This window comes from Perognathus longimembris, chromosome 2 (genome assembly GCF_023159225.1).
Source record: "Perognathus longimembris pacificus isolate PPM17 chromosome 2, ASM2315922v1, whole genome shotgun sequence".
Lineage (NCBI taxonomy): Eukaryota > Metazoa > Chordata > Mammalia > Rodentia > Heteromyidae > Perognathus > Perognathus longimembris.
The window spans coordinates 82553595-82575878 of record NC_063162.1 but is presented as its reverse complement, the minus strand read 5'-3'; the positions used below and the strand labels follow the sequence as shown (position 1 = coordinate 82575878).

The 22284-nt window shown below is 40.9% G+C and overlaps 1 protein-coding gene and 1 long non-coding RNA gene across 2 annotated transcripts in view; one reads left to right on the top strand and one right to left on the bottom strand.

The window, feature by feature from the left end:
* Nucleotides 1–22284, top strand: part of Vopp1 (VOPP1 WW domain binding protein) — an 85571-nt gene that overhangs the window by 37501 nt on the left and 25786 nt on the right. The window contains exon 2 of the mRNA XM_048339594.1: nt 7543–7601. Within this exon, the coding sequence (XP_048195551.1) occupies nt 7543–7601 (59 nt within the window). The remainder of the gene's footprint in view (nt 1–7542; nt 7602–22284) is intronic.
* Nucleotides 14955–15380, bottom strand: LOC125346763. Its single transcript, XR_007210029.1, has 2 exons — nt 15271–15380; nt 14955–15030 (listed from the first exon to the last, which is right to left on the bottom strand). It is a non-coding gene; the product is annotated as an uncharacterized LOC125346763 (long non-coding RNA).

Sequence of the window (22284 nt, the reverse complement as noted above, 5' to 3'; positions counted from 1 at the left end):
ATCATGGACTCCCTAGTCTAGGACAGACTGTGGCTAAAATGATTGCCATAATCAGTAAAATAAGAAGCCTTTCTTTCTAAATGCCAGAGGGCCCCATTCTTTAATGAACCACTGTTTTTTTTAGTTTGTCTGCTATTCATCTGTAGGTCCTACCTCATCTCATGCACTGAATCAAAGGAGAAAAGGTGGAATTTAGATTTAAATCTACTTTGGTTTGAATTTCTTAGACCTGACTCTTCAGTCTTGTGTGTCCCAAAGTCACAGGCTTCAGTTCTCACAAAGTCAGTTAATCATGTCTTACTGTGGAAGAACTGTTTGTGTGTGTATGCACATGCGTGTGAGTGTGAGTGTGTGCTGGTACTAAGGCTTGAACTCACAATCTAAGCACTGTCAACTTAGCTTTTTAATTCAAGGCTGGCACTCTACCACTTTAGCCACAACTCCACTTAATGGCTTTTTGTTTGTTCTTTGGACTTTGCTGTCCAGAATAGTTCAAACTCACGATTCTTATATCTCAGCCTCCTGAGTAGCTAGGATTACAGGTAGGTGTGAGCCGTCATTACTGCCTTATTCTCTTAATTGGGGATTGGGAGAGGACTCACTGTTTTATGACATTGACATCATGGGTCCTCACATATTCTGCACACACAGATGGAGAAGAGTTTCTGTCAATATGAGGATTACTGTTGGAGATGAGCAAGGATTTTTCTTCGGGGTTTATTTAGATCCTACCTAAATATGGAAAGCTATCTTTAGGATGGCTTATCTACATCTCTGGATATCCCAGTTCTTTCTTCCCTGCATACAAGCATATTTGAAAGACCATCCCAGGTGAAACTGTAGATTCCTTCAGTTGAGTTGCTCCTGACCAGAGGATTCCCTCAGGATCCTGGATGATTTGTTAATAATTAATGTGTTGGAAACCGCTATGCTAGGATTATGTCCATAGTAAAAGTAAAGAAATATTACACTGTTTTACCCAGAGCCTATTTCAATGTGGTAGCCACTGACACTGCCCCCTAAGTAACAGAGACAGACAAATCTATGCTCTGTTTATGTAGCTGGGCAGTCCTTTAGGAAATGCTGGTAGTATCTTATAAAAGGTGTGGATTTTGGAGAGTAAGCCAAATACCTAGAAATTGACTGAATTTCTTCTTAGCTTATATAATTTTTAATTTTTTGTGGAAAGGGGTTTGTTCTTTTTAGAAATACTTGGAAAATTGAATACTAAATAAATGTAAAGTGTGTGGTTAAACTTTTTATCCAATCAAAATAACAATTTCTTTTTTTAATTGTCAGAGTGATGTACAGAGAGGTTACAGTTTCATACGTTAGGCATTGGATACATTTCTTGTACTGTTTGTTGCCTCCTCCCTCATTCCTCAAAATAAGTTCTTAAGTTTCTAGTTAAATAGGAGCTGCTAAGGCTGTTCTGATAGCTCTTTGAAACTTATCTGTGAGCAATTGTACATAGGATTTGCCATTTAACAAAGCCGTTTATGAATACAGTGCATCTTGATTAATGTCACCCCTTTCAATCTTTGTCCTTTAAAAAAAAAGCAACTTAGGGGGGCTGGGAATGTGGCCTAGTGGCTAGAGTGCTTGCCTCAGATACATGAAGCCCTGGGTTCGATTCCTCAGCACCACATATATAGAAAACGGCCAGAAGTGGCGCTGTGGCTCAAGTGGTAGAGTGCTAGCAAAAAGAAGCCAGGGACAGTGCTCAGGCCCTGAGTTCAAGCCCCAGGACTGGCCAAAAAGAAAAAAAAAAAAAAACAACTTAGAAGCATGTCTTCTGTGTATATGATAGATGCTCTCAACAAAATGAGCCTTAGTGATCACTTGTTCCAGACTTAAGAAAGCTTTCTGAGGATCACGGCTCAAAGCCAGCCAAGGCAGGATAGCCCAGAAGACTCTTATCTCCAATTAACCACCAGAAAACTGGAAGTGGTGCTGTGGCTTTGAGCGGTAGAGCACTAGCCTTGAGCACCCATGCCCTGAGTTCAAGCCCCATGACTGACTAAAGAAAAAGAAAAGAAAGCTTACTTCAAGATTCACGTGGAGGAACCAAGGTTTTAGCTGGTTGGAACCAAGGTTTTAGCTGGTTGAAGGATTGGATGAACTAGAGCCATCCAGGCGAGGCATATTTTCATATCGTTTTCTTCATGAAGTTAAAATTTAAGAAAGTAAGAGTGTGTTCTATTTTAAGAGCAAGAAAGCAGTGAGATGCTGGTGTCTAGTTATTTGGTTCATCTTTTTTCGGAGTCCTTTGCTCTGTGTGTGTTTTTTCAGGGGAATCTCACAGTGTTTTCTTTCTGCCTATTCTTAGCCCACATACTTGCCACCTCTAAGCCCCCTATTATCGGCTAATATTCTGGAAATTCTCCTTGCTTGTCCTTCTCAAACTTCTCTATGGATCTGATCCTCATGGCTATGTCTATCTGGCTTTGCCTTCATCCTGATGCTTCTGCTAGACTTGGACTTGGCAGGCAAATACTATCGTTCTTGGAGGATATGGACTATATTCAAAGCCAAAGTGTGGCTCTTAATGCTGATTGTTCCCTGCAGGATTCTCCCTCCCTTTTTCTCTGTCTCCATCTCTCTCTCTCTGTCTCTCTGTCTCTCACTATTTCTCTCTGTCACTGTCTCCATCTCTGTTTTCCTCTCTGTGTCTTTCTGTCTCTCCCCTGCCCCCCCCCCCCCCGCCTTCTAGAGCATTCTGTCCATTTTGATTTCAAGGGCTGGTCCTCTTGTGCAGTGATACCTGGTGTTGAACTGTTTATTGAAAGAAAGAGTTAACAGCAAAAATTACCAGAACTTCTGATGCCTCATTCAGTATTTTTCAGTGCATTAATGTGACTTCACAATTTGTATTCTTCATATTACATAGCTGTCAGCAAAAACAATGCCCTGTATTCACTTCAGTAAGATACTATAGTTACACACATATATTGTTACATGTATATATTGTGCTAGCTGTCTATTTCTATCCTCTATATCTACTATCATCTATCCCATATATCTAACTCTCAAAAAACAGCTGTTTTAATAGTTTAACTACCAAAAAAATTAAGAATTTTCTAAATATTAGAAAATTTCAAAAGTTTACATGAGGCAGGCCTACTGGCATGTACCTGTAATCCTAGCACATGGGAGTCTGAGACAGAAGCATAGTGAGTTTGAGGCCAGCTTGACACACATAGGGAGACTCTATCTCAAGTAAATCAAGACCTTGGGTTTTAAATCTATGATACTCGGTCTTCACATAGTCTAGAGACAATGAAAATTCAAAGTATAAAAATACTTCCTTTCTAGATGAAAAGAATCCTTTGTAAAATGTAAAATATTCTGGTGCTTCTTTTTATTTATTTTTCAGTTGGTCATGGGGCTTGAACTCAGCCTAGGTACTGCCCCTGAGCTTTTGTACTCAAGGCGAGGGCTCTACCACTTTGAGCCACAGAGCTACTTCCAGTTTTCTGGTAGTTAATTGAGGTAAGAGTCTCACTGACTTCTTTGCCTGGGCTAGCTTCAAACCTTAATCCTCAGGTCTCAGCCTCTTGAGTTGCTAGGACTACAGGTATAAACCAACAGTGCCCAGTTCCAGTCTTTTTTTGTTGTTGTTGTCCTGAAAGTCAGGAGGTGTATCAAACAGGTAGCTGGTGCACTATTTATAATAGCCATGAGATGGAAACAGCCTAGCTGCCCCACAATAAATGAGTGGATCCCAAAAATGTGGTACCTACACACAATGGAATTTCATATAGAAAGAATAAAATTATGTCATTTGCAGGGAAGTGGATGGAACTAGAACAAATCATGTTAAGTGAGGTAAGCTAAGCTCAGAGAGACAAACAGCACATGTCTAAAATACACTGGGATATGATAAATTATACAGGATTCTTTTTTTTTTTGTCAGTCCTGGTCCTTGAACTCAGGGCCTGAGCACTGTACTTGGCTTGTACTTGCTCAAGGCTAGCACTCTACCACTTGAGCCACAGTACCACTTCTGGCTTTTTCTATATATGTGGTGTTAAGGAATCAAACTCAGGGCTTCATGTATATGAGGCAAGCACTCTTGCCACTAAGCCATATTCCCAGCCCCACAGGATTCTATATACACAGAGTGAGATCAAAAGAGGATACTCTTAGGAGAGCAACACAATGAAGCAATGCCTATGTGCCTTTTTATATTTATGTAAAATTATATATATATAGAAACGACCTCCAAGATATGGAAACAAGATCAATTCTTCTCTCTCTTTTTAAAATTTTTGATGATTCTGTCTTCTTTTTCTATGTATGATGTATTCACATGTATATCTTCTGGAGGATAGAGGGAGGATATAGAACTCCAGGGAAAAATGATGAAAAAGTGCCCCAGTGGAGTTCACTGGACACTGAGGAAAGTGGATTATACAACTCATGGGTAGAGATGGGTGGGAGAGACTAGGAGAATGTGAGGGAAGGAAAGACACCATATGAAAGGAAATGTACTTATTACCCAACTCGTAATTATACAGATATATATCATCTTAATACCAGCAATAAAGTAATTAAAAAGCTAACAAGTCCTGCTTAGGTTTAGGGAGCCCCGTACATTAAAAGAAGTACCAAAGCAGGTATCTTTATGTACAGTACCACTTAAAAAAATTTTTTTTTGCCAGTCCTGGGGCTTGCTTGGACTCAGGGCCTGAGCACTGTCCTTGGCATCTTTTGCTCAAGGCTAGCACTCTGCCATTTTAGCCACAGTGCCACTTCTGGCCTTTTCTATATATGTGGTGCTGAGGAATTGAACCCATGGCTTCATGTATACGAGGCAAGCACTCTATCACTAGGCCGTATTCCCAGCCTGTACAGTACCACTTTTATAAGCCACTAGCCCCATATCTTTGGTCTGGGGATTGTCTCTACAGAACTGCCTGTAGGAGCAGCCAGGGCTACAGAAAAAAGGGGGTGGGGCCAGCAGCCACCAAGGAAGCCTGTTTGCCAGTTATGTAGACCTTGGGTGTCAAATTCTGAGGAGTTTGCCTGTCTCTTTTTTGGTGGTGATAGGTAATTAAGAAGATCCATTTAAAATGCCACAAGGAATAAACACTTGTTCCTCAGTTTAGCCCCAGTGGGCTGGTGAAATAAATTATAAGCTGGGTCAGAGACCTAAATTGCTCTTTCCTACCCAAATAAATTGATTTCTTTGGCTGTCTGAACCTCATTTCTTGAAGTAGACAGGAGCTAACCTAGGCTAAATTGAACTCATTTCTCATTAATAAAACTGGGTCACTGTAGGCCAACTGACTTTGCTTGTGAGTGTCTTAAAGCACATTCCATAAAGCTTACTGTTTCATGCTAGTTTTCTAACCCATCTAATTTAGCCAGAGTAACACAGAATATTTGAATTTACTTCTGCCTTGGCATGCTACTGTAGGGTTTGGGTCTGTTTCTCTTGTGGTTAGACTGTAGCAGGAGGGAGGCTCCTCATATACCTGCTGATGCTGGGAAAAACAAAGGAGGGCCTGACCATCTGGGTGCCTTCTGTCTTTGAGTGAGGGGGCGACACAAGACAGCCCTTGTGGGGCCCAAAGCAAACTTTTTCTTTGCCTTTTTTTTTTTTTTAACCTGAGTTCTGCTTCTTGCTTTGTACTACAGTGCTTTAAAGGTTTATTTACAGGTGCTGGGAATGTGGCTTAGTGGTGGAGTTCATGAAGCCCTGGGTTCTATTCCTCAGTACCACATCAACAGAAAATGCCACAGGTAGTGCTGTGGCTCAAGTCGTAGAGCACTAGCTTTGAGCAAATGAGACTCAGAGACAGAGCCCAGTTGCTGAGTTTAAGCCCCAGGACTGGCAAAAAAAAAAAAAAAAAAAAGGTTTATTTACACACTCAGAGGCCACTAACTTGGACCGTAGAGCTAAGAAGTGGTAAATTACAAAAATAAGATGAGTGGAATTATTTCAGATAATCATTGCTCAGATAAGGCGAGAGCATTTCTGCTTTGGGATCTCCCTGAGCAGCCAGTAGGTTTGACTTGTCTTCTTCACTGTGGGTAGGAGATAAGAACCAGAAGGGTGGCATCTGCTCCAAGATCTGCTCAGACTCCTCTGCCCTTCTTTACCCTGCATTGGGTTTGGGGCTCTCACATCCACCATGTCAGGAGTAAGATAAAGCGGAAAGCCCTGAGCAGGCATTCATTGCCTTTCCTTGTCCCCTCCCTCTCCTTTCTCTTCCCGTGCTTGAGAGCATATCTGAGCCAGGTGTGGCTGAGGGAATCCTGACTTAGGCAGACATAGGACTCCCAGAATACTGTGAAACATAAAGACTTAAAAATGATAACACCAGGGGAAATGTCTTCCAAAAACACAAATTGAAGGAAATAGAAGTCTTTGTGCTTTATTTCACAAATCTTTTATAAATCTGAGGTTGAGATCTGAGGATCGCAGATTGAAGCCAGCCTGGGCAGGAAAGCCCATGAAAGTCATCTCAATTAACCACCAGAAAACTGGAAGTAGCACTGTGGCTTAAATTGGTAGAGCACTAGCCTTGAGCAAAAATACTCAGGAACCGCATCTGGGCTCTGAGTTCTAGATACCCCTCTCAAAAAAAAAAAGATCGTCATTTAACTAAAAAATTACTTCTTTTGCAGTTTCATAGCTTTATTTGACACTCACTGATTAGTCTTTATTCACATTGACAGTCTGTAGAGTTTTGAACATGGGTAGCAAGGACATAGTTTAACCATAGCTTGTTTGGTACATCTTCATCCTCATTATGTTTTCTGGATAACCACACAACAATCTGATAGGGGACATTCTTTCTTCCTTTGGCCTGGACTGTTTTGTGGAGCTGGATATATCTGATGCACACTACTGGGTCCCCATCTCCTTCATGGCAAACTTCCAGTTCTCTTTGTGTGCACAGTGGTCATGCTTCTTAACCGCGGATACGCTTGTGAATGTTGATGGTGTATTCTCAGGTCACCACCTTGTTGATGGCAGCACAGTTCTTCCTCTCACCTTTGTGGGAACCATTCTGCTGGGCCCAAGTTGAAAAATTTATTACAAATTTTATACTCAGCTTATTTAAAAGTATGAAAAGCTAGAAAAATAGATGTTTTCCTCCCTTATGAAAACCTATTTTTTGGTTTGGTGCCAGTACTGGGGCTTGAACTCAGAGCCTGGATGCTGCTCCTTAGCTTTATTTCACTCAAGGCTGGAGCTCCATCATTTGAGTCACAGCTCTACTTCCAGCTTTTTGGTGATTAATTGGAGATAAGAATCTCACAGACTTTCATGCTCAGGCTAGTTTTACATCATGATCCTCAGATCTCAGCCCCCTGAGTAGTCTAGGATTACAAGCATGAACCACTGGTGCCTAGCTTATGCAAACTTTTGAAGAAAGAAGCTCATGAAAAAGTAGGGTGCCTCTCCCTCTAGTACTGCCTTCCCTTACTCCACAACTTTTTATGTTTTGAACAACATCCTTCCTTGTAACCTTTGTAAGATCTTCTCAGCAACACGCACTAACAAAATTCTCTTCCTTCTATTTCTAGTGCTCAGAAGCCAAAAAACATTGCTGGTATTTTGAAGGACTCTACCCAACATATTATATGTAAGTATTCGCACATTGCTACTGGTTTGACTCTATGGTCATGTTAGTGCCTAGGAATTATTTCCTTAAAAGGTAGAGGGTTGAGCTCTAAGATGGGGAAAGCTTCCACCCTAGGCTTCAAGCCTGTTTCTGTTCCTGGACAGTAGGCCACCCTCACAGGGTGTTGGACCCAGTCAGATCATGATATGAATACTGCATGCTCTGTTCTGTGTGGCAGCCTAGCTCCAATGTGATTTGTAAAAAGGAACAAGATGTCCAGTTTGTTAAATTTCCCTAAGCAAAGAGAGCAAAGATAATAGGAAGCGACTTATGACCTTGAACAGGACACGCTAGAGCCTTACGCAAGCTCCCATATCTCCCTCTCCCTCTCCCTTTCCCTCTTTCCTCTCCTTCTCTCTCTTACTCTGTCTTTTTCCCTCTTTTTCTCTCCCCTGTATCCTTCTCTCCTTCTGTCTTTTTATTTTTTGTTCCAGTACTGGAGCTGAAATACACAGCCTGTGCCCTGTCCTTTACTCATTATTGCTCAAGGCCTAGTACTCTACCACTTGAATCATAGGCCCACTTCTGGATTATTTTTGGTGGTTAACTGGAGATAAGAGTCTCACAGGGAAGGGAAAGAAAAACAGGGTGTAAGATATCACAAGAAATGTACACACTGCCCTACTATGTAAGTGTACCCTTTTTGCACAACACCTTGTCAAAAAAATTTTGTTTAATTAATAAATAAATTACAAAAAAAAAAGAACTAGTTTGGCCTGGTGATTTCTGTAACTCTCTAGAAAGAATCCATAACTTTAAATGTATGGTCACAGCCAATCACATTACATTATTTAGTCACTTAACAGAACCAAGTGGAAAATTTCACATTGTATAACAAAAGCATAAATTATTGCTTAATGCATTTACTATAATAATTAGTCTAGACATCATAAACTATCTTGACAGAGTCAATTTTCCTCTTTAGTCTGTATAAAGCATCATGCAGTATGTGTGAAAATTTGTATGGTGAACTATAAACCACTCTTTAAAAGTAAAATTTGTCCAAATTTTAGGGCAAGCATATAGGACAGTGAGTAAAAAAAAAGGAATTGAGTTGTGAAAGTAGAAAGATTCAAATCACACATTTGATACTGTTCAGAGACATCCTACTTGCCCTCAACAGGCTGCCCTCAAGAGGAACACAATGTGACTTTAAAATTTTGAGTCCTTTGTCTCTTCTGAAATACCCATTACTTTGTCAATTTACTGTTTCTGGCATGTTGGTAAATAAACATGTTTTCTCTGGCCTGGAGAAAAAAAAAAGAGTCTCACAGACTTTTCTGCCCATCCTGACTTCAAACTACCATCCTCAGATCTTACCCTCCTGAGTAGCTAGGATTGCAAGTGTGAGTCACCAGTACCCCATGTGTGCACGTGCGCTCTCTCTCTCTCTTTCTGTATGTGTGCTTATACATGCATGTGTCACCTTCCCTGAAGTCCCCTCCCTCAGACAGATGTAGTTGTACTCTTGTGTGGCTATTTTCTTAGAGCTCTTGTCAACTGTAGTATTTGCCAGGCTTGCTCTAATTGAAGTATTCACTGTGCATTATTTTTATGTATTTTTGATATTTGTTATGTTAGCTACTAGCTATACAGAGAGCAGCATACCTCTCTGCCTAAATGGCCACTTCAGATTTTCAGTTACTGGTTTTTATTGTGTTTTGAAGTGGTAATTTCTTTTTCTTTTATTTGGTGCCAATTCTGAGGCTTGAACTCGGGGCCTGGGTGCTATCCCTGAGCTTTTTAATTTTTTTTTTGGCCAGTCCTGGGCTTGGACTCAGGGTCTGAGCACTGTCCCTGGCTTCTTTTTGCTCAAGGCTAGCACTCTGCCGCTTGAGCCACAGCGCCACTTCTGGCCATTTTCTGTATATGTGGTGCTGGGGAATTGAACCCAGGGCCTCATGTATACGAGGCAAGTGCTCTTGCCACTAGGCCATATCCCCAGCCCCTCCCTGAGCTTTTTAAAAAGCTCAAGGCTAAGCATTCTACCACTTGAGCTGCAGCTCCACTTCTGGCTTTTTTTGATAGTTAATTGCAGATCAGAGTCTCATGGGCTTTCTTGAATGGGTTGGCTTTGAACCCTGGGGATCAGATCTTAGCCTTCTGAGTAGCTAGGATTATAAGTATGCACCAGCAGCACCCAGTGAAGTTGATAGGTTTTCAGTGGAGCACTTCAATCCAGTTTTCCCCAAAGTCTCTGATGTTTTTAGTATAGACTCTTGCAAAATGTGAGTTTTTTCAGGAACTCACAAAAACTGTATTATAGCAGAAACATTGTATATACTAGCATATCAGGTAATTGGACAGGAAATGTATAAGATAGCTGGCCCTCCCTATTTGTAAGTTCTGCATCTATAACTATATCCATAACTGGGTGCCAGTGGCTCATGCCTCTCAACTTCACTGGGTGCTGCTGGCTCACACCTGTAATCCTAGCTACTCAGGAGGCTGAGATCTGAGGATCATGGTTTGAAGTCCAAGCAGAAAACTCTTTGACTAAACTACAAAAAACTAAACTAAACTAAACTACAAAAAAAAAAAAAAAAAAAGCCAGAAGTGGGACTGTGGCTCAAGTAGTAGTGTGCTATCCTTGAGCACAAAAGTTTAAGGACAGCATCCAGGCCTAGAGTTCAAGCCCCAGGACCAGAAAAAAAAAATCCATATAATATAACTATTATTTATATGGCATTTCCATTGTGTTAGACATTATAAGTAATGCAGAGATGATTTAAAGTTTACTCGAAGATATATATGACATATGTAAATACTAGGCCATTTTATTTAAAGAATTGAGGTTTCCAAAAGAATTCTTTGGTTTCCAAAGGGATGCTGACGTCAATCCTCTCAGGTATTCAGGGACAGGAAAAAGAAAAAGACTATTTAAAAAAAAAATTATGGCTATACACTTTCCTTATCTATCAGTCATTTTTTTTTTTGTCGGTCCTAGGGCTTGAACTCAGGACCTGGGTGCTGTCTCTGTGCCTCCTTGTACTCAAAGCTAGTGCTCTACCACTTCTGGTATTTTCTGAGTAGTTTATTGGAAATAAGAGTCTCAGGGACTTGGCTGCTCAGGCTGGCTTGAGCCGTGATCCTCACATCTCAGCCTCCTGAGTAGCTTGGATTATAGGTATGAACCACCAGTGCCCATTGTTACCTATCATTCTTGAGGAGACCAGTATAAGAGGAGAAATGGTACTCATATCTGAAACACAGCAAGTTAGCAGAATCTTTTCTTGGTTCTGTACTGACAGGCAGGAATTCTCAAAGCCCTTCCCTGCAGGGGTCCTGGCAGGAAAGCCTTTTGCAGCTGCAAAACAAACAACAACAACAACAAAAACCCACATGGAAAATGAAGCAGAAGCATTAAGACCTTGAGTCTAATTACAGAGTTGTCAGGTTGGTTAATAATGGTTATGTGATAGAGAAATAAAATATTTTGGGTTTTTTTTTCAGTATAATAGGCTGCATTAGTAAGTCATTTCTTTTTGTTCATTCTCTTGAGGCAATGCATATCAACTCCTTCTAACAATGTGCTCATCTTTGGGACAGATATTTTTTCCCCTTGTTTTGTTGATCAGCTTTGTCAGATGATAGGAGTAGGGTCTGTTCTTGTTCATTTATTCATAATATAGTTTAAGAGTGTTTCTGCATTGAATTAGCAATAAAGAATACAAAGACAAGCCAGGTGCCAGGCATCCAGGGCTCATGGTTGTAATTCTAGCTATTCAGGAGGCTAAGATCTGATGGTTACTATTTGAAGCTGGGGGAGGGTGGTGGTGGCAGGTGGGTGTGCCCTTGAGACTCTATCTCCAATTAACAACTGAAAATCTAGAAAGAGAGCTGAAGCTCAAATGGTAGAGTGCTAACCATGAGCAAAAAAGCTCAGGGACAGCACCCAAGCCCTGGGTTCAAGCCTCAGTAGAGGCACAAAAAATGAAAGAAGGGAGGAAGAGAGGGAGGAAAAATAATATATGAAGAAAAACCATGTCACCCAGACCTTCTCATTTCCTTGTGGTTTTCCTTTTCCCTGTCATTTTTTCCAATGGTGAGAGAAGGATCTAGAACTCCCCAAATGTGCTAATTATGTGGGGGGAAAAAGGCTGAGTCACTGTAGTGAAAACCTCAGGATAGAAATGATGATAGGCAGCCATTATTGAGAGTTTTGCATAGGGTAATAATTGCCCTATGCCATGACATGAATTTGTGGTCTTTAATATCATAGTCCCTGGAAAGCCGAAAGCACTCTGGATATCATATTGTATGTCCCTGAGTGCTCCCAGGAAGAGCCATATTTATAGCCTGTAAATTTATTGAATCCCAGTGCTGGGCACAGGGATTATTGCTTCATACCTGTTTATGTTTGTGCAGCTTATTTTCTATCAGCTTGCTCTCCTTGTCTTTATTAATTGTATCCTGGCACTCTTTCATTAAGTATGGCTTCTTCAAGTGTGTAAAAAAAAAAAAAGATCAGTGCTCAAATATTTGCTCTATCACTGTTTTGTTTGTTTTGTTTTTTTTGTTTTGGCCAGTCCTGGGGCTTGGACTCAGGGCCTGAGCACTGTCCCTGGCTTCTTCTTGCTCAAGGCTAGCACTCTGCCACTTGAGCCACAGTGCCACTTCTGGTCATTTTCTGTATATGTGGTGCTGGGGAATCGAACCCAGGGCCTCATGTATACGAGGCAAGCACTGTTGCCACTAGGCCATATCCCCAGCCCTCTATCACTGTTTTGTTATTCAAAGTGAAATTCAGCAAAATGAGCAATTACCAGGTGAACCAACTGGCCTGCTGGTGGCTTGCACCTATGATCCGGTTTACTTAGGAGGCTGAGATCTGAGAATCCAGATTCAGTTCCAGCCCTCCAAAGACTCTTATCTCCAATTAACTAGCAAAAAGAGAGCCAAAAGTGGAGACACAGCTCAAGAGTAGAGCACCAGTGATGAGCAAAGAAGCTGAGCAAGAGATGGAGGCCCTGAGTGCCAACACACTAAGTATGAATAAATGAATAAATTGAACCAATTGCTCTTGCTAGTTACCTGTTTTTTACCTTGTCAGGTAGTTTCTTCCTTTGTAAAGTAGAGCACTGAAACCACATATGAATCTGCATACCCAAGGCTAATATGCATATTCAAATTTTCCATTTTCCTGCATGTGCAAAGGATGTTTGTATCCTGGTCTCCTGAGCCTAATGAAGTGCGAAGGAGTAGAGATGCTTTCTTCAGGCAGACAGCATGCATATCCACACCCTAGGCTACAAGGATAATTAGCATTTTAACATTGAGAGGCTTTTCTTACTGCTGCTCATCAAGTTGGGGTAGTGGAAAATTTTTATTCTAGGGGAATGAGAATTACTTAGCTGTATTCTACTCTATCCATGTTTGTCTCTCCCAAGGCTCAAGGATAGATTTTCTGCTGGCCATGGAGTAGCCACAGGAAGATTACAGCTCCCAGTAGAAGTGCTGGGCCTGAAGAAGGCAATCCCCAGCCCCCCCACCCCACAGACACCCGTGGAGGGAACCACCTGTGTGGCTTCTACAGTTAGCACTGAAGGTTGTGCAGATGAAAATCAAGCCTAGGCTCTGTTTGTTGTCCAGCACCTGGTCAAGGGTCAAGTACCAGGCTGATAATGTGACGTGTTTGTACTGCTCAGCCCTGGCATCTCCAAGCACATTAGTTTACATGGTGCTGCCCTACGGGCATTGACCAGTGCACTTAATTTACTCAATCCATAGGTATTTGCTGTGTGCCTGCCACAAGTCTGTGAATAAGACTAAGGAATGAATAAGACTAAGGAATGGGAGATAGTTGGGTCTTACATGGTTGTAGCATGGTAATTTGAGATTGCCTAGCCTTTTTTTTTTGTTTGTTTTGCCAGTCCTGGGGCTTGAACTTAGGGCCTGAGCACTGTCCCTGGCTTCTTTTTGCCCAAGGCTGGCACTTTACTATTTGAACCACAGTGCCATTTCTGGCTTTTTCTATATATGTGGTGCTGAGGAATCAAACCCAGGGCTTCATGTATATGAGGCGATCACTCTACCACTAGGCCATATTCCCAGCTTGCCTAGCTATTTTTGAAGCATATATAAAATTGTATTACATTATAAAACATGTCATAACAGATCTCATTAAAAAAATAAACTTCACAAAGAAGTCAAAAGTGGTGCTGTGTTCAAGTGGTAGGGCACCAGCCTTAAACAAGAAAAGTTAAGGAACAGGATCCAGGACCTGAATTGAAGTCCCCCTACTAGGACAAAAAAAAAAAAGTACTAGATTTGAATTTTAAAAATATACTTCAAATCTCTCTCGCTTTTTCATTTCTTCTGGGTACTTTAGACAGGATTCTTCAAAATAGATAATTCCCTAGAGATATTGATTCAAAATGTATAGATTCTTCTATGTACAGATTTTTGTTGTTGTTGTTGGTCATGGGACTTGAACTCTAGGCCTGGGCAATATCCCTGAGCTCTTCAGCTCAAGGCTATCCTAACTATAGAGAGCTACTCTAACACTTGAGCCATGGTGCCACTTCCAGTTTTCTGGTTTTTAATTGGAGATAAGAGTCTCATGGAATTTGACTTGAAGAAGTAACCAATTAATTTTATAGTGTACTTATTTCCTAGAAGTTTCAAGGTCAAAAAATCCTAACTACCGTTTAGCCTCTTGTAATGTTTTTAGGTAAGGAAAAAGTATGTTTGGATTTTTCTTTGGAGAGAGATATGTAGTTGAATTGTCAAGTATTTGGAAAGGATCATCAAGTTATAAGAAGCCATTTTGATTTTTTAAATAATCTGTAAACCTTAAATAAGTGACAGAGTGGTAGTTTATTATGATCCAGTTAGTGAACATGAGGATAAGAGTTTCTGATGTATTTTCACTAAGTGGTTAACCTAGTAGTCACTGATAGCCTTGGATCTTTCATTTTAAAGAAATAAACCACTTTTGCATCTGTGTGGGACATTCTAGTACTAACCAAATAAGGTGAGATAAACACCTTGGAAAGGTCTACACAGGCTTAATGGTTATTCAAGTCTGGTGATCCTGAGAAATGATGTTTGGTGGAATAAAATGCGTGTGATAAGTGAAGGCTAGGGCAGAGTACATTTAGAAAAGAAAAAGATAGAAGGTAGTGGTGACTAACAGACCCTGTTAAACTAAATACTTTAGTGTGTTGGTATAGGGATTTATATTTAGTTTAATTTAGGCTGAGTAATTCATAACAGATTTATAGTCTAATTAAGACTGCATTAAATGTAGTTTATTTTAGCTGAAAGGTAGCAATTCTTGAGACTGAAATAAATGCAAATCCTATTTTTTTCCTCTATTGAATGAATGTACTAAAATGATAGAAAATACTCTGAAGGGCATTTGACTCAATGTAAAGAAAGTGCTGAACTTCTCATTTTTCTTTCCTTTTCTTCCCCCCCCCCCCCCCCCCGCAGTCCTGGGCCTTGGACTCAGGGCCTGAGCACTGTCCCTGGCTTCTTTTGGCTTAAGGCTAGCACTCTGCCACTTGAGCCACACAGCGCCACTTCTGGCCATTTTCTATATATGTGGTGCTGGGGAATCGAACCCAGGGCTTCATGTATAGGAGGAGAGCACTCTTGCCACTAAGCCATATTCCCAGCCCAGAACTTCTCATTTTTATAAAGTTCAGATAACAGTAGTTGTTCTCTTTCCTTAGGCACTGTAAACTGGCAAGTCCACACACTAAATTTAAACTATTTGAGTACTATATGAGACTATTTGTATATATGTTCTATATAATGTCTAGAATAAACATTAAGTATTATGTACCAAGAAAACAAAAGTCTCATGGAGTTTCCTGCCTGGGCTGGTTTTGAACCATGATTCTCAGATCTCAGCCCCCTGAGTAGCTAGGATTACAGGCATGAGCCACTGACACCTGGCTAGATTTTTTTTTTCCCTTGTAGAAAATACATTTCAAAACACCTCTCTCTGTTTTGTGATTAAAACTTGCCACATGGAATTCATTGGGGAGAGAACATGTAGGTTGAGAATGTCTTATAATGTACCCTGACATTTCAAAGTCTAATTTTATTTGTCTCACCAGAAATCCCAGATGACATCCCTTCTCCTAAGACTGTGTGTATTTCTGGATTTCATTTCAACATTCTGATTCTTAAACTCATGTAGGTTTCTCTCAGACAAGAGATGAGAAGAAAGGGGTTGGAAACGTCGCTCAGATGGTAGAGCGTCAGCCAAGCACTAGGTACCAAGTTCAAGTTCTTATGAAAAAAGAACAAAATAAAAAAGAGAAGACAGCGGAGGAGCTGGCCATGTAGCATATCCTATGGCTCTTCAGATACCAATTGAAAGAACTTCTCTTCTTGCCAGTTCAGAAAGTGTCATAAACACAGGTGGCATTTGTCAAGAGGCTGAATGCAGTGTCATCTCTGTGAGCTCACTGAGACACACAGGTGTCTTGAAGCAAGTGCTGTGACCATCTCAGGTGATATCTGATGACAGAGAGCTCCTACCTGTTGTAGATTCTGTACCCAGTATTGCTTTGGGTATGGAGGGAACGTCCCATGCTACCACCGGACAGGAGGAAGTCATTCTCAGCCTCACCCTGCAGTCCCCAGCTCAGTGATCCTCAGGCTTTACTGATCTGCATGAAGTAGATAGAGTCTTAGCACTTACTGGTTGCGTTTCTGTGAGGAGAAAGTACTGTCATCCATATGACATAAGAGATATGACTCAATAACGGTGTGGAATGTCTATATTGTGATTAACATTTGCAATGTCATTGTAGATTTTTTTTTTTATCAAGAAGAAGCTTAGATAAAGTCAGTAGGTGATCCTGTGTGACAGTGTAAGATCTTTGGTGAGGGTCTTTGCCCCTTTCCAGGAAAGAGGTGTGATCCTCCTGTTTCTTCTTGGGGATTTACTGTTGCTGCAATAATAATTGGTGTTATGTTCTTCCTGGACTGAGGGTTTATCCAGGACACAGGTTTTCTGTTCCTGTTTTTTTTCACTGTATTCTGTGTTAACACAGAGCCAGGCTCATAGAAGGTATTCAGTATATATTTAGTAACTGAAACAAATGATGGCCTATAGGAGGGTTGGAAAAGAAAAGAGAGATCGGACAGTATTCTTTGCTGATGTGAAGTGTTTTCAAAATACCTTCTCTGGCCCAACTCTATCATCTGTTTGCTAATCTCCTAACCTTTTAAGTGCTCCAGTTCCCTCCTTAGACTGGATAATTGTTCAGGATGTATCCTGCGTGTATCTTCCATGAGACTCTTCACTGGCTGTTCAGAATAATTCATAGCCTAGAGAATAAAAGATAAATGACTGAACAGGCTCATTTGTCACAGTAGAGATAAGAAACAAAATGTGAGATGGAGTTTAGCTTCTTCAGGGTCCATCCTGTTTGCCAAATTGAAAGCAACTAAGTTACTTGGTATTTCCTTTCAAAGCAAGGAATCTTTTACAGATCGAGGTACTAAATTGGACATTGGCAAAGGTGCTAATCCCATAGTTAGGCACTGAGGGTGTGATCTAGGATCCTGCGCCTATTCACTGGGCTTTAGACATTCTGGTAGGGCTGGGCTGGAGCCTTTTCACTATTATAGGACATTTATCCATTCCAGAGAAAGCTAATGGACTGAACATGCCAGTTTCTCTTCCTTCCGTCTCCTTCCTTCCTTCCTTCCTTCCTTCCTTCCTTCCTTCCTTCCTTCCTTCCTTCCTTCCTTCCTTCCTTCCTTCCTTCCTTCCTTCCTTCCTTCCTCCTTCCCTCCCTCCCTCCCTCCCTCCTTCCCTCCTTCCCTCCCCTCCCTCCCTCCCTCCCTCCCTTCCTCCCTTCCTCCCTCCTTCCCTCCCCTCCCTCCCCCCCTCTCTCCTCCTTTTCAGTGGCAGTACTGGGGCTTGAACTCAGGGCTTCAAGCTCTTGCATGGCTTTTTTTTACTCAAGGCTACTACTTGAGCCCCCACCCCCACTTCCAGTTTTTTGCTGATTAATTGAAAGAAGAATCTCATGAACTTTTCTGCATGGGCTGGCTTTGAACCTCAGTCTTCAGATCTCAGTCTTCTGAAGAACTGGGATTATAGGCATAAGCTACCAGCACCCAGCTAGTTTCTTACTCTTTATGACTAGAAATGATTCTGATTTCCTCCAGAAAGCTGAAGATAGGTTAGAAGTGGTTGATTCTTTTTTCCCTCATGAAATAGGGTTTCACTATGTTGGACTCCAGCCTGCCCTTAAGTTTTGAATCCTCTTACTTCATCTTTACAAGTACTGAGGTTATAGGTATGTACACAATGCCCAGCTAGTTATTGAGACTTCTTGACTGGACATAGATGATTTAAAAGAGCCCTAAAGAGCTGGCAGTGAAATGATTGACACACATAGAGACTCAGCCATTCCCTTGGGCCTGTAATATCTTCAGAGTTCTTTTGCATGATTGAGTCACATCACCACTGTCTGCCACATGTTTGGAGCAGAGGCAAAGAGCAAGAGCACTGGCCTTCTTTGGGCTTGTTTTTCTTAGTTGGTGATTCTGATCTCAGTGTCTTTGAAGGAAAGAATGCATAGCATCTTATTTGAAGTCAAGGGAGTGACACTTTAGGGAATCTATTATCTGTATCCCTAAAGGGAGAGAATGGAAAGAACAGGTAGATGGGTAGCATTTTGATGAAAGATAAGAGGGAGATAAGATACATAATATGAAAGTGGTATGTCCCTCAGCACCTGCCTCTGAGGTCATGGTCCCTGGCCTGTCTTTGCACTGGCAAAGCATGTTTATTCTAGTGCTTCTCTGCCTATCAGTTTTGGTCAGTTCCTATACCTAAGCCCTGTTTAAACTGTCAAGCCTTTTACTATTATTTAGTGGTTGTACAAAGAGGTGACAATTCAGGCTATGAGTAGAGTGCATCTTGATCAATGTCACCCCGTCTATTATTCTCCTACATTATTGTTTCCATCCCTACCTTCAAGTTACATAGTTCTATTTTTATGTAATATACATTGAATATAATGATGACATTGCTCACCCTTCATTCTTCCTTCCTTTTGTCCACCCCCCCCAAGGAAAAAAACAAAACATGTTGCTGCTTCCTGGTATTCATTTTATTTATCAGCAGCTCAGTAGTTGTTCCTTTGGATTCCTCCCCTAAGAATACCATCCTTTAGGTAGTTTGTGTGTATATGCATAAAACCCTATATATGTTACCCTGTATGTTTGTACATTTCTTTTAAAGGACTTACATTACCCTATGTGGTTCTCTCTCTCTTTCTCTCTCTTTCTCTCTCTCTCTCTGGGTTCATTTCTCTGCTGTGAATAATTAATGCTGTAAGTGAGCAAAGTATTGTTCATAGGTGTCAGATTTAGATTCCAGAGAGAAGCTTTGCAGAGCTGAAGTGCCCAAATGGGACCCTTTGCCTGTTAAGAATGGGAGGTACCAGTATCAGACCCAGCATCCATTTCCAGCACAGGCCCTCCTTTGTCAAGACATTGGGCCTGAAGGATGCCAGCTGCAAAGGCCTTCCCTGTCAGCAGCACTGGAGACCTGAGGGCCACACAGGGTGAAGAACGTTATGATTCCTTCTTACTCCCTTTTCTAAGCCCTGCCTCTCTGCTGTGAGGGATGAGACATCTGAACACAGACTTTGGTTAGCAGCCCGAAGGGACTACAGGGAGTCTGGTCTGATGATGCACAGTTTCTTTTGTCCCTATATTCTGGTTGAGTTTATCATTAAAGATTTCTGGTATAAGTTAGAGATCTTTTCTCTCCCCCCCCCCTCCCTTAACATGAAGAAATAATTTACTGATTTACATAAGAGTCATTGGTAGCCAGGCACCAGTGGCTCATGCCGATAATCCTAGCTACTCAGGAGGCTGAGATCTCAACATGGAAGTTCGAAGCCAGCCTTTGGCAGGAAAGCCCAGAAACTCTCGTCTCCAATAAACTACTCAGAAAAAGCCACAAATGGCCCTTATGGCTCAAGTGGTAGAGTACAAAGAGGCTCAGGGACAACCCGGGCCGGGGAGGTTGTCCTTGATAGATCTCTGAAATGTGATATTATGTAAACACATTTGTGGCTTTGGAAAAATTGACTATGTATCATAAAATTCTTCTAAATATTTATGCAAAGCAACCATACTCTTTTTGATAGTGACAGGATAATCCCTGGGGATGCATCATCAGTCATTCTCACTTTCCCTTATAATTGTCAATTGAGACTCTAGTTTGGGGGATTTTTATTTGTTATTGCTGTTTTCTGTTGAATGCTCACAACTGGTAACCGACATTTCCAGAGTTTAATGTCAGTGCTCATGAACAGCTTTTCAGTTTACTTGGCAGCAAGAGCAGATTGAAGCAGACATGAAGCTGTTTATACACTTTTCAAAATTCCAGGTGTTAGGATACTTTATGTGTCTACACAGGTGTTTTATGTAATACATAGTGGTCTATATCTTATCATTCAGGAATGCAAACAGTTCTGAGTCCCAGCAGTTTGGAAGGGATTACAATGTACTTCCAGAACTTTACAAACATCGTCCTACATATTGTGCCTTTATGTGCTAGAAATTATTTTTGTTGTAGGATGAACTGGCAGAGATTGCCAAATCAAAGATTATGCTTCTTTGATCTCTTAGTACTGCCAGCATGCTTTCTTTTGAGAGTATCATAATGTAATAGGCTGTCACCAAGTGAGATCAACATGGCTCACACCATCTCTTACCAGCTGTGTAGTTTGAACCTTTGTATTCTTGTGGTTCATGTACGTTAGTGAATTGTTACCAGCTGTGGTGAGGCTCTGCCTCCTATAGCATCACTTCTGCTTAAGGTAAAGCATTTATAGCATGTGCCAGAAACTAGGCTAGGCAGTTGAGCTAGAAATAGAGGAAATAAATGGGCTAGCTATTCAGTTCCTTTTGTGTAAAACAGATGCCTTTAAAAATTCATGACAATATTGTGAATGTGCAGAACTGTGTGAATGGAGACCCTGTCAAGGGAGGAGGAGGATGCATAGGGGAGGACTTGGAGCTGGTAGTGGGAAAGAGCTCACAGAGCTGATTTTTGAAAGGTGAAGGGCAGGTCCAGAGATACAGTGATACCATCTAGGAGTCTGGAGTTCTTTCTCTCCACCCAGTACAGAATGCAGATGCAGGAGAAATGGGATTGATGGTTTCACTTCTGGCTTTTTGTTGTTGTTTTGTTTTGATGGTTAATTAGGGATAAAAATCTCACAATCTTTCCTGCCTTTGAACTGCTCCTTCTGAATAGCTAGGATTTTAGGAATGAGCCACCAATGTCTGGCTTTAAAACTGATTTTAGTGATTTACTAAGAGGAGTAAAGAAGAAAACAATCACCCTAGGAACACGAGGGTAGTTTTGAAAGCCTTGGAGTTAGTGACGGCCGCAGTAATCTGAGGGACTTCAGGCCCTCATCCCACTCATCTCATCCCTGACTGCAGCTGGGCTATTCAAAGTTACAATGGCAAGAAAACTAGCACTTTTAAATCCATTTGGCTTGTTAGATATATGATTTATAACATACATTTATAATATTTTTTTCTCATGGTAGAAACTCTAGTAAATTTTTCTTAGACAAATCTCATATGACACCATTATACATACAAACATTATTGGTTTATGCAAGTGTGAAGTGTCTCCTACTAATGAAATAGGTCTCTAAATGAATGACCCCTCGGCAATCTTAAGCACTTTGAAATGATTAAGTACCAAAGTTTGCCAAATCAAAGTTAAAGGGTCATCTCAATATGAGTGTCTCAACAGACAAGTCCATCCCTAATCACTGCCTGTTGGGAAAAACCACATCAGGTCAGAGAGGAAGGTTCTGATACATGAAATTGTCAACTGAGACTGAGAGGAAAAAAAAACACACAAAAAAAGGCGTAATGTTTTTTATTTGATAGCCAGACAGAAAGGCCTAAAACTTTGTGTTTGCAGAGATTACAGTTTAACACACACACACACACACACACACACACACAAAGTGTTAAATATTCACAGATGTAAAATGTTAAGGTGATCAAAGTATGTCTATTTCCTTCACTACAGTGATCCTATGGTGTCAGCATACGTCAAAACTCATCAAATTGCAAGCATTAAATACATAAAGCTCTTTGTGTATCAATTATGCCTCAATAAATTATTTTTAAAATGGCTTAGAAAAAACAAACAACTCTCTCCTCCCATTCCCAGGCCCTCATACACACCTACTGTTTGTCAAGGAAAGATACCTGGCTCCACAGGTTTAGGCAAGTCACAGCAGAGGATCACAAGAGCCCAATAGCTATACCCTTATGATCACATAAGATGATGCTAAGTGAAATGAACTCCATGTTATGGAAATGATTGTTATATCACAGTTGTAACTACTTTCAACATCCCATGTGTATCTGTAGCTTCTACTATTGATGATGTTCTTGTATCACCTTCCTGTGATTGTATCTACACTATCTCTGTAATCTTATCTGAGTATATTGGAAACAGTGTATACTGGTATTAGAACTAGGAAATTGAAAGGGAATACCAAAATTGAGAGACAAAGGGTAAAAAAAGAGAAACAACTACAAAAGCAATACTTGCAAAACTGTTTGGTGTAAGTGAACTGAACACCTCAGGGGGGGAAAGGGTAAGGGGGAGGGGGGA